At 42.4% G+C, this 12,607-nt stretch overlaps 1 protein-coding gene across 14 annotated transcripts in view; it reads left to right on the forward strand.

Moving 5' to 3' along the window:
* Window positions 1–538: 538 nt before the first annotated feature.
* Window positions 539–12,607, forward strand: part of neo1a (neogenin 1a) — a 255,108-nt gene continuing 243,039 nt past the window's right edge. For 11 of the 14 annotated variants that reach the window (XM_044133405.1, XM_044133466.1, XM_044133439.1 and 8 more), the window contains exon 1: window positions 540–1,194. In XM_044133405.1, the coding sequence (XP_043989340.1) occupies window positions 1,104–1,194 (91 nt within the window). In that variant the 5' untranslated portion in view covers window positions 540–1,103. Of the gene's footprint in view, window positions 1,195–12,607 lie in introns of all 14 variants that reach the window. The other 3 variants (XM_044133485.1, XM_044133494.1, XM_044133502.1) reach the window with 1 other exon arrangement.

Below are 12,607 nucleotides of genomic sequence, written 5' to 3' on the forward strand. Positions count from 1 at the left end.
AGGAAAATGTAGCTGTCAAAAACATTACTCAAAAGCGGAGAAACTGATCAAAACATCAATTATATAATATTTAAAAATTACATCATCAGACGTTATGTAGAAATGTTGGCATTTTAAAGGCCAAGGTGGAAAATAATTCATGTAAATAACAAAGTCAGGTAAACGATTCTTTTCCCTTTTTACATTTCTTTCAAAATAAAACCAATGAAACTTTGTCTGGTGAATTTTTGGTTTAAACAAGCAAATTGAAGTTTCTCACATTGGGAAGAGTACCCAAAAAGTTTTACTCAAATACGAGTAGTAATACTCAATAGTAAAAAGTACTGAGTCTTTTACTCATAAGAGGTTTATCAAAATCACCAGGATCATTGTTATATTTTTAATCTCTTCTGAAGCCTCTCTGCTGTCTGGGTGAAGTCCCACACCGTATTTTAGTTTCTGCCTGAGCTCACAAACGAGCCAGGATCCGGGCTTCCGCCAGACTCCGCACCCTGTTTTCCGGGGAGCCGCAGATCCAGCCCTTCAGCACGCTGCTCACTCTTACGTCCAGTGCCTGAGCGGTGAGCTGGCCACGGCACAGATTTCTCCCCTCTGCTCGGATTACTTATCTCCTCTCTAACGGAGCTCTTTCTTGTTTTGTTCCTCCGTGCCCGGTAGATATCGGAGTATTCAGTAGTGATCTGTTTGGTGCGCAGTAGCGCGCAAAACCTATTGCGAGGCTGCGCCTCCGCGGCAATGGATTGATCTCAGTGTGGTGTTTTTTCTTCTTTTCTTTTTTTTTTTTTTTTTTTCTTTACGACCTCTGCTTCGACCAAGTTGAGAAAACAGTCTCTAACCTGCGGCTCTCTCCTTCCAGCTGCGTGTTTCACCAGCGGAGCTCTAAAAGTACCGGGATCTGGATGTTTTTGCACATTTTAGGACTTTGAACTTTTTCTTCTTCTTCTTCTTCTTTTTTTTTTTTTTGAACCCTCCTTGATGTGTTTGCAGGAGGCTTGCCTGGGATTCTAAGGATATATATATATATCTTATTTCTTTGGAGGGGGCTTTTCAACATCTTCTCCGAGGTTTCCGGAAAGCCTGCAGAGATTTATTCGTGAAAAGTGATGGCCGAGCGAGGAGCTCCGGCGCTCCTCTCTCTCCTCTGTCTCACCTTTCTCTTCACCGAGACCACCGCGGCAAAGCATGTCGACAAAGGTAAAAACACGTCTCTGAGCTGCAGGCTTCCTCCTCTCCCGCCTCCATTAAGCTCACTTTACCTATACCTATAGGTGGGTTTGGGTCTGGGGCAGAACTCGAACGCAGGTAAGGGGAAATGTGTCTGCCAAGAAGCCATAAAGCAAAACGTAAGGCTGGGCGGCTCAGGTCAGCAGCTCATTAACTTTGAAAGTAGGCTACTTTTCCATAAGCACGCGCGCTGTTTGATCCCAGACGAGCCCAACATGCTTTCACACTCCCGTCCTTTTGTCTACTCCTGTCTTTCTCCTATAAGAACCAGACTGGCGATGTGTCTGTCTCTGGATCGGCTACAGATGGACGATCCAAACACATCTACAGACATTTGCTTTGTGGACTGAATGAATCAGTGGATGCGTGTGTGTGTGTGTGTGTGTGTGTGAGGCTTAGTGGTCGCAGAAGATGCTTTATATCGATGCACTGATCTGTTTTGTTTTTTTTGGTCAGTTATTATTTTCATTTTTCTTTGTGTTCTATTTCAATTTGGACCTGGATGCAATAGAAAATGTCATGTGATTTTTTTTTTCTTTGTTTTTTTCCGTCAAGATAGTGGAAAATGAGAGATTTCTGCTTTTGATGCACGTGTTCTCAACCCATTTTTTAAATTTATATTAAGCTCAAGTAGAGATGCACTGATCCAACTTCTAATTTACTATAATTTTGGTGATCATAAGGTTTTGACCCTCGCCTCTCGCCCTGAACGTTAGCTGGAGATGGGCACCAGAACCCCTCCGGGCCCCACTAGGGTCAAGGGCGTTAGAAAAAGGATGGTTGATGAGATTTTTTTGTCTTCACGGCCGTGGATTTGCATGCCGTGGATTTTCAGGCATGGGTTAGTATGTTAGCAGTGTGAATAGCACTTTGACTAAACACACAGCCTTGAGGGACCCCGGTGCAATTGAATTGGACAATTGTAAGATTTACCTTTTCTTGTTTCTTTCACCCCCTTAGAAATTATTGTCTGTTTCTTATTAAATCTGCACACATTTTCACTCATGTTTTTTTATTTATTTATTTAAAATCACCTTGATAGAAGTTTGGGCTTGGGATAAATGAAGATAATACCGTTAAGAAATTTCTGGTTTTTCAACAACAATCACAGGGAAATTAGCCGATTCGAATCTCTTCTAGATTGATTGGTGTGTCTGTGCTCAAAAGAATCATTAGTGATACATGTCAGATAATCATTTTGCCTCATCAGACCAGCAGAGGTCTCATTACCCCAGCATCAATACATGCTTAGAAGACGGATAAACACCATGAAACTCTTTGGGTTTTACCAAATATTTTAAAGTGACGTCCTCGCATGTTGTTGTCGTGAAAAACTGTTACAAACGGCGAGTTGGAAGCTTCTCCCAGCGTCTAGATGAACGTGACACTCGCTCAGATATCGTAGCGTACATGATCACACTCCTTATCATCAGCATTTCCTTCCCAATACCAATAGGTCCGCCGATCACCCGATGAGAACAAATTAAGGAAAAATTGTCCAATTCTGACCTCTGGTCTTATTATTCTTCCAAGCTGGAAGGTGCAGTCAAGATCAGCAGCATGTGATCTGACAATTTTGAACATCTCCGACTGTTGTGCAACGTGGCCCAGATTCCCTCTCTTAATTCCTGTGATATGCAAAATAGTTAATGCGTCGTAGTGAGAAGACCTCATCGTTTTTTTTCTCTCTCTTTTTTTGTAGTTAAAAGGATGAAAGTAGTGAAAGTGCTGTGCCTCTGCTAGCTGTTGGACTGTCTTGCATGTGCAGGCTGATGAAAGACCCTCTCCTGAATGAAAAGCAGTAGTGGAAGAGATGGCAAGAGAGAGAGATAGATTGGAAGAAAAAGAAAAAGCTCCTCCTTGGCTTTAGTGGAGTTCAGTACAAAAGAAAGACGAGGGGGTAGGGTTGAAACAGGCTGACTGTCTGGAAAGTAATAAAACCAGGAGATTAAGGGGTGCGGGGAGTTCCTCCGGGAGCTTTGATTGATTCCAGAGAATTGGGCCGGGACCCACACGCAGAGAGTCTCAGGTTACTAATTGTGGGGTCCCCCGTGCTCTCTTCTTCTTCTTCTTCAGTCTATTTAAAACACATTTTTTTGAAGTCCTGACTGAAGCCAGAGTTTATCTCTATCAAAGCGGGAAGACCTGGGGCTCTAACTTGAAAAGTTGACTTACTATTTACAAAAAAAAAAAAAAGAAAGTCTCTCTTCCTTCTTTCTTTGACATAAGCCACCAAAGCTGAACCAACCCTCTGCTCTCTTCCCTCCTCTGTGGCTCGTGAGGAGTTGTTTGGATTTTTTAAAAAAAAGCCTTAATAAGTTAGGCTTTTGTAAACAAGTCCCCGTCAGAGGAGACTAAAATCCATTTAGGCACTATCTTATCTCTGTGGCCCTCCTGGGAGGGAGCTGTGTGCTGATTATCTCCCCGTGGACAGTGCAAACAACTCGCTAAAATGTGCAAACATTTGGCAATCCTCCGCTCTTACAGTGCTCTTTCTCTCTCTCTCTCTCTCTCTGGGGTCTTATCCTCACGGACCACCACGGATGCAACTCTGCAGAGGCTTTCCAAACATCCACCCTTTTGTTTTCTGTGCTGCATTTAGGGTCTTCCCGGAGGATTTTAGCCTTTAAGAACATAATTTACCACCTTTGTGATGTTGTTTGGCAAGCTCCGGTGGTCCCGCATTCCAGTTTTTGAGAAAGGCGGGGGGAGGCTGGGAATTTAATTTGTAACCGCAACCTAATAAAGCATTTCTCTAACCTCTCACTTAATTTTTTTTTTAAGCCCGAAAGGAATGAATCTTTTGCACATGTTGGTCTCAGCTGTTGAGTTCGGAAAGGGGAAGGGGTGGAGGGGTGGCGTTATGCAGACTGAGAAACAGTCTCTGCTGGGTAGAGTGTGCTGTTTACTGATCATTTATTTATGGCCTCCAATCGCTCATAATGACCCCTGTCCATGAGGGGATGGATAATTGTGCACTTGGCAAACCGTTCGACTCCTCTGCCTCGCTAATGAAGCTGCCCAGTTTGGACTTGGTGCTCATATCCAACTGCTGGTGCAAGACGGGGAGCGAGGGGGGGGATGTGGTTCATCTGGTCGACGCTCTGCTTTTCCTTATAAGTAATGTTTAGGTGAAAACTACTGGCTTTCTTTTTTTTTCTTTTTTGCCCTTCTACGTCTAGATTAGTGAAGGCTTAAATGAAAGCAGTTACTGAAAGTGTGAAACGGGGATCAATATCTGCAGGGTGGAAGGCTTGACATCTGTTGGTGGGCTGTGCTGGTGGTCCTGTGTGTGTGTGTGTGTGTGTGTGTGTGTGTGTGTGTGTGTGTGTGTGTGTCAGTCAGGAGAGGGGGAGGTCAGCCACGTTCAGCTGACATGGATCTCTGGCGTCTGAATTCGCTTGTATGCTGCTGTAGTTGTTACTTCTGCTGCTGCTAAAACAGAATCAGCCAAATGGTCATTGCACAGAGGCAAAATTTGTGTCAGTACAAGACAAACAAATGACATTACACGTTGAGAAGACGGGTGCCCGAGGCTGCAGCCATAGGAGGCGATGCCCTTTCGTTAGCTGAGAATAAACAACATGGGGATGGATTAAAGAAATTAAAAAACACGTCATAAAAAGCAGAACATATTACACCTGCTTAGTTAGTGCCAATGTTTTTTTTAGTAAATATGCTGCTTGCATAGCAGGGTTTCCCAGTATATAATAAGCCTAGCAGGCCACCAGGCTTTACTTGCCCCCCCTACCTCTCCTACTGAGGTAGGGGTAGGGCTTTCTGGGGGAAACCCTTCATAGAACATACCTTTTAGTTTCTCTACACTTGAAAAAATTTACAAAGAGGGCTCTGCTATCATTTTCCCCACATTAGTAACTATAGCCTGGACTCTATTGTCAAGTAAAACATTTGTGGCATCCAAATTATCCCGTCTGTTAAGACAGAGTCTGAATAGACATATAAAGGCTCAAATAATTTGAGCCATTACATGTTTTATTCTCTTTAAAAGACTAAAGAAAACAGAAAATCGGCATCCGTCCAAATCGCTGCATTTTCATTTACTGTCGTTTCTCAGCAAACAAATCTTTGACATGTTAGCCGTTGGACTGGAAGCTTAATGTGTGTTCACCATGCTGAAAACACACAGCGTCCCTCCTATGAGGCATAGCCAGGTCTAGAGTTGCTGTGATCGCTCATTGAAGGGTTGAGTGGAGAGAAGCCAGGCTTGTATTGTGAGCTATCAAAGAGAGACAACGGAAATCTGTTGCTCCTCGACTGAGGCGTCCATCTGTCCCCATGTCCGCCTACCCAATTCCACCAGTACTTCCGCGGGCATCCCCTGGCACTCCTAAGCCAGCTGGTAGGTTTAATTTCTCCCATAAATCCTGAAGTCCTCAGCTGGTTGTGACCCTAAAAGCAGGAGTCCTCCACATTTCTTTTTAAGCTTTGCAGTTGTCTTTCTGGTTTGCAACTTTAATCATTTTTACATTAGGTCTTCTCCTTCTGGTCTGCTAGATACATTTTAACCTGCTTTATTGAGTTGCATGTTATGCATCTTTCAAATGCAAAGGAATATTTCCAAGATGTAATCTTCTGTACCCGTAGAGAGCTCGCTCTCTTAACACTAAACCTAACCTTTTTTAAATTGAATTGCTGCGAAGGGGTCTCTGCCTGCATCCAGCCCATTCTCTTCATCTCCATTTTTCCTTCAACTCCTCTTTGGGGAATCTCCCGCTGATCTTAAGAAGATATCAGAAGCACCCATTTTCTTGCTGTGCTGACAGGATGTCTGCCTGACCTTTTCATGTCCAAAACCCCCCCAAAAACTGTGAAGAGACGTCAGCAGACCGGAGAGCTGTCCGTGCTGAACAGCGTGCGCATTCCTCTGAGGCTTGGTTACCCGCGAGACATTAGAACAGCTGTATCCTTCGCAGGAGACCGAGCTGGAAACATCCCTGTCCCTGATTTTGTAGATGTAAGGATGAAGCGGGCCCGTAGTGGGCTTGCACTGTCAGAGCTGATCCATTCTGCTCAGGCTTGATGAGCTCTGGAAGAGGATCTTTTATCTACCTCTAGGGTGACACACATGTTGTGTCCAAATTCCAGTTAGTGATTGGAAATATAAACCAACCTGTGCCCTCTCTTTGGAGACAGAGTTCCCATGCAGTTTGGAAAAGTTTGGAATTTGATTTAAGGAATTTCTCAAGCTGATGAGACTGAAAGTGGATCATGGGAAATATATTTGTTCCAAAGCTGGAATATCCATCCATCCATTGTCCACTATTAATCTTTTTTCCATCCATCCATTCTTTGTTTTTTTCCTTATCTGTCGTCCACCCATTATTTATCCATCCATGCCTACCTACTTAAAACCTTTTCATAGTAAGAATTTATTTTGCCCGCTTTTTAAAACAAACTATAAAAAACATTGGAGAACTTTGAAAATTTCTGTCTGAAAAGAATCTTTAGTTCCGTTGTGAAAAATGCGCCGTACTCCTCTGCAGCCGTAAACTGCTCGCCGTCAGCCTGTAAAGCCTCGCTGTTATGTCACTGCGGTGCTACAGATGAATATCAGGGATGTCAGTGAGAGCTGTTTCTTTAAAAACGTCCCGGAAAGGACCTGCAAACATACATACCTCTGCAATCTCTAAGACATCTGGATCAAATCTTCTCTGTTGTGACTAAACCGTAGCGGCTCGCTTTTCTTCTCCCGTTTCTTTTTTAGCGATGAGTGTAAACAGTTTGGATAGAAATAATGATTCTCCTGACGTATGAATGCAGTCGCAGCTCCATGCTGGCATGTAAGCGGATGCTGCATGACGAGCGAGCCGTCATCTTCTGCCGAGATACGTCCTGTAATATTTATGTTCTGCTGTGCCGCAGTCACAGTTGCTCGTGTTCTTGTAAGCAGCCTGGCCTTGCCCAGTCTTTCAGCGCATTCGGAGGTCAAAGTGCACGTCTTTCCCAGCTACACTGTAGCTGTGGGAATCTGCGGAGCAAACAACCTGGTGTTTCCTTTTGGCCCTTTCATTCAGGTAAAATCTTCCAGGATTATTACTCATCTGAGCTTAGCTTGCATACAATCATTTATACGTCAAACGGAAAACGTTTTGCTAAGACAATGAGGAGGAGCTCCATCGTTTTGGCTTAAACTAGGCTAAAATGTTGGTTATCCTGCAGAATCTTGCAAAGCTGCACCAATAAACTCCACAGTCCTTAGTTGTAAATTAAGAAAAATTACCTGTTCTTCAAGACACATTATAATAACCTTCTTCTGCATGCTGGATGTCCAGCACCTTGCAGCTCCCAGGCAAGAATTTATTCTCTGCTGTGTTTCTGGAGGGCGTCCAAGTTGTGATGAATTTTCCCCAAAAAGTCTCCAGCAGTGGAGAAATGAATGCAGCCTGGTTGAAGATGCTTCCTAGTATTTGTCTACTTTGATTATCTGTATCAGTGAAATCTAGACTGGTTTTAGTAAGTTGGTTATGTAATCTGGTAATCACTGTAGATTCATTACACACACACACACACACAGTGGTGTGGTTTAAGGGTTCATTTGAATTATTTTGACTACGAAGCAAATAAAGTCATAATCAATTCCTCAGAAATATACATTACTGTACAACACACAAACATGAGAGAAGGCTTCCCCAGTTTTCTGCCAGTTTCACACTTTTCAAGTTTCTAATGTTTAAATGAGCGCCACTTGAGCAAGAATGATCAAAACGAGGAAACGTGAATGCTCGAAATACATCTCTCTGCAACTGAGTCTGTATGACTTTTTATTTTTATTTTTAATTTTGAATAAAATCACTAAAATAAATGAACTTTCCAATGATTCTAAATCATTCAAATACAACCCATGGTGCTCCCTCTGTCCCACTATTAGTCTCTGTTCCTTCAACATTCACGATCGTGTTTGATCACTGTGCTCCGCCCGCCTCTTCTGTAAACGGAAGATATCTCGTACACACACACCAACACACACCATCGGCCTCCGCTGACTCAAAGGAGCTTCTTATTTGCTGAGAGGGTGCGGGGAGCAGCCGGCGACAGAGGGACGACTGTGAGCGCTCCTCGGTTGGGTTCGCCGCCACCGTCTTGAAACCGGCTGAAGGCACTTGGCAGCTTCACGCGCGGCTGAATGGTGTGTGTTTTTTGTGTGTGTATCGATGGGTGGGTTTTTTTTTTTTTTTTTTTTATACAGGCATGCGCCACCCAAGTGAGGGAGAAACAGTGGCATTCTGACGAAGTTCAGAGCGTGTTCCTCTTCGAATTAACGCCAGCTTCTTACCCTGATGAATGAGTCCTGTGGAGGAGCGGCGAAATGCTCTGTTATTTCTTCTGGCGAACGGCTTTATTTAGTTTATTTCGTTTCGAAATGACAGATTTCACTCCAGCTGTGACTTGTAAAGCGCGGTGGTTTGGGTTTTACAAAAGGATTCCGAGTCCTAAAATGCCAAAGGAAAACGTTCAGATGGATTCTTGATGGAAGTTTTGAAAACGTCGGGATTCTTTTCTCATTTTCATTCTGTTCCACATTTCTACGATCGCTCTCTTTGTGCTTAAGGATGATCCACTGTTGATTTATTGTTTTTGAGCAGCTCCAGAACAAATCTGTTTGAAACTGCTTGTTTTTTTTTTTCTCTCCACAATATTGGCGGACTGTTGGAAACTCGGTTCCTGTGATTTCTGAGCGTCAGGCAGGAGCAACTGAAGTTTTGCAGCAAACTTGGCATGACTTTTTAAAGCGTCAGCAACCAACGGAGCCTTTTCCTGTTTTCTGGACTTTTCTGCGCTTCTGCCTCTGCTTGTACCGTCAGTCTCGGTTTAAACAGTGGAAGGGTTACAACTCAGACGGTCTTTCTCAAGCGTAGCTCTTATTTTGATTTTCACCTGCTGCTATGGCGACTTTAACCAGTGTTTCAGCTTCAAAATCAACGATTCTTTATGGGTTCTCAGTCAGATAAAGGCCCTCTTGTTTGGAGGAAGCTCCCCTTTGGCAGGGAGGGGGCTGTTCTCCTGACTGCAGTGACTTTGCACTGTGTTTTTGGAGCCAGGCCCTCATCAGCTCTGAGCTCATCCACAGCGAAGCGAGGTCGGCTCAAACTGCGGAAATTCGGCCTAAATAAATTGCAGTGAAGTAATGGAATTGGCCGCCGCTTTTGATTCTGGTTTCTTGAGCTTTCACAGCTCAGACGCAGCACTTTTTGCGTTCGGTAAGCCATATTCCAGCAGCTTGAAGCTCGCCTCTTATCCACAAAGAGAGTATGTCCTGCTCTACATATTTCAGGCATGAGGATGAGCATTAAAGCCTGGTAGAAACGATAATAACATAATATGCCCATTCATTTCACTTTTCGTTTCCTTTGTCCCATGCGGTGTAAATCTTGTCCCTGACCCTTTCGGGGAGATTATTGTCTACGGAGGAGTCTGTTTTATGGTGTGAGAGAGAAGTAGGTTGAGCTGGGTTATGAAATTTCAAGAAACGAGTTAAGCATCTAACAGTCTTACACAATCCGTGCAGAGATGAGTGCTGATTTTCCACATTATGATCCAGAGTGAATTTGTTCTAAAACGTGTCTGCGATGCCTTTTTGCCGCTTCAGTGTCATGTATCAGGTTATTTTTTCTTTCATTGGTGAAAACTCTAGTCTACTTTTAAAGAAAAAAAAAAATATATATATTTTTTAAACTTAAAAAACCATCCGATCAAAACCGCGACACAATCCGTGTCCACAATCCGGACATGATCGCTTTGTTTTATACCTCCATGGTGCTATTTGTCCCACACTATATTTGAGAACAGGCTGGTTTGAGATTCTCACAACATTATAACCAGTGTGCAAATACCACGATTGTATGTTATGACACTATTTACAGAAAAATGAAAATGGCTACTTCCTACTTTTTTACTACTTTAAAAATTAAAGCAATAACTGATACATTTTTGCAAAAATATTGAATAAGTTCCCAAGCGGTTAAATTATCTCACAGACAAGGAACATTCTGGGGAGATGCAGAATTATTTTTTTCTGATTATCTATGTTCTTCCTCTCTTCTGAGTTGACAGGGTGAAAACCAGCACTTTATTGCCCCCTAGGAGGCCGCGTTGAAAACTACATATGTCTAGCTAAAGATGGCATGAGTAGCATGCTTGGTTGTGAGGGTCAAGCTACTCAAATAAACAGAAAAAGTATTTTCTGTTTATTTGCTTTTCCGTCAAGTTGCTAATGGTAGCTAACTGAAGTTAGCTAGCTAACTTTGACTAGCCAGTCTGCACTTGGTTTCTAACAAACACACCAATTATAGCTAATGTCCTAAAACATTACCTTAAGAGGAGTGATAAGAGACACTCCTTTCCATTTCCATACAGCCTGAAATTATTTTATGTACGCTAGCTGGGCAGCTAACTGGCAATGGGCCAGAAAGGTGGAGGAGATTCAACTCTTTGTTACTTTGAGCTCAATACGTACAGCCAAGGGAAAAACTTTGGTCATTCCAGCACTTTCTGTTGCGTTTGGCATCCCAGTAAAAGAATCTTTAATGGTTCAGCAGATTTTAAACAGTAACCTTTTAAAACCTTCGACTGACCCATGCCTAGCCTTCTGTTACATCATGTTTGCACTTTGCTGTAAACATGGGAAGAATGTAGGGCAGAAAAAAAAACCTCCAGTCTCTCTTTCTGTTATCTCATTAAAAGCACCTTAAATGGTAATTGCAAACTTTTTAAAACCCTGATACCGATAACCTGTCCGTGCCTGATATACACAATCTATAAAGACTCTTCAAATATTTGCAAACTAGTTTAGTTCCCTAATGACGTCAGCTGCCTACAAAACTGAAAAGGAACAGCCATTTGTAAACTTTAATAATACAAGTATTATCATCACTATGTTGTATGTATGTATGTATTTGACTTGATTTGGTTTGCACCAGAATGACCAAACGGCTGCCTAAAGACAAATTTGTTTGGAAAAAAGAACCGAGTTCTTCATCTGTGTCTAAATACAGCCGCGACCTTCTTGTGTAATGGAGGAGGAGGAGAAACGCTGAGGTTAAGCTGACAGAGAGTGAGCAGGTAAGCTCAAAGAGGGGCCGATTTAAAAAAAAATAAAAAAAATTTTCTATCCAGGTTGACAGGCTGTGATGGGAAGCATCTGCGTTTATCCCTTTTTTCATTCCCTAAGCATGAAGCGAGACTCCGCCGCCACCTCCCGTCCCCGCCCCAGCCTTTTGACAGGTCACTCAGCCACGGCGGCAGCAGCAGAGAAATAGCAGGCGAGCAGCATTCCATCACAGGACCCCGAGACACAGATGTCATATGAGACACGAGGGAGGAGGATGGAGAGTGGGGCTGGGGGGTGTGAGCTGACGGTGGCAGAGGTTTTGGCATAGTGGATCAGTAATGGGGTAGGATAGCAGGCCAGCTGCTACCAACAGATTCCTAATGAGGTTTCCCATCAGGAACACGGGGAGATGAACATTAATGACTACAGTTAAACCTGTCTGTTCATTTATTGGCCCCACTTTCAATCATGCCAGGATGAGCTCCCTGACATGTTTGTCCCCATGTGTAATTGTTTTTTTTAAAAATTATTATTCCTCCAAGCCATGTTTTACTTTAATAGATTTGTACATAAATAATCTTCTCTGATTTATTTGCCTATATTCGATCGGTTGATTTAATCATTTGGCTTGTAAAATTATCTGAATGAACCCAAGGTCACACGTCTGATGCCTTCACTTTCATCGACGGCGCAAAATATGGAAAATAACCAATTTTGAGATTGTAAACATTTCCGAAGCTCTGCCCTTTGACCTGATGAGTTAAAGTTAAGAATATAAATTGTTTTATGTTTTTAAAAGGATTTCTTTCTATTAATATTTAATCTAAGGAATTTTGCCTTTGTGAAGAAGCTACAGAGTGACTCATGCTGGGAGTATCAAGGCTCTCTTATTGACCATTCTGATTATTATTTATTGATGATTTTGATAATAGCTAAATGCAATGTATGTTTTCTGGTTTCTCAATTTGTGGCCGTTGTGTTTCTGGATTTTTATGTTTGTGTTTTTATGACGCAAAGCACCTTGTTGCTGAAATGTGCTATACAGATACAGTTGATAGATTTTAATCTTGAACACAAATATTTATCTTGGGTCTTCTTGGCTAACTTTCTTCCTTCATGATGTCAGTAATCAGTACTGTGGCTCCTTTTTCCAAAATAGGGTCTGCTTCAAATTTATTTTATGACTAAGGCACGTTCTTCTGCATTTTAATGTAGGTTTTGTTTAGAAAGTGGGATGTTGAAAATGATTTCTAAAGCATTTAGTTGGCATTACAGAAATCAAACCCTTCTTATAATTGCTGTCCAGTTTTGTAT

Source organism: Gambusia affinis, linkage group LG02 (assembly GCF_019740435.1).
Source record: "Gambusia affinis linkage group LG02, SWU_Gaff_1.0, whole genome shotgun sequence".
In the NCBI taxonomy this organism is placed as follows: domain Eukaryota; kingdom Metazoa; phylum Chordata; class Actinopteri; order Cyprinodontiformes; family Poeciliidae; genus Gambusia; species Gambusia affinis.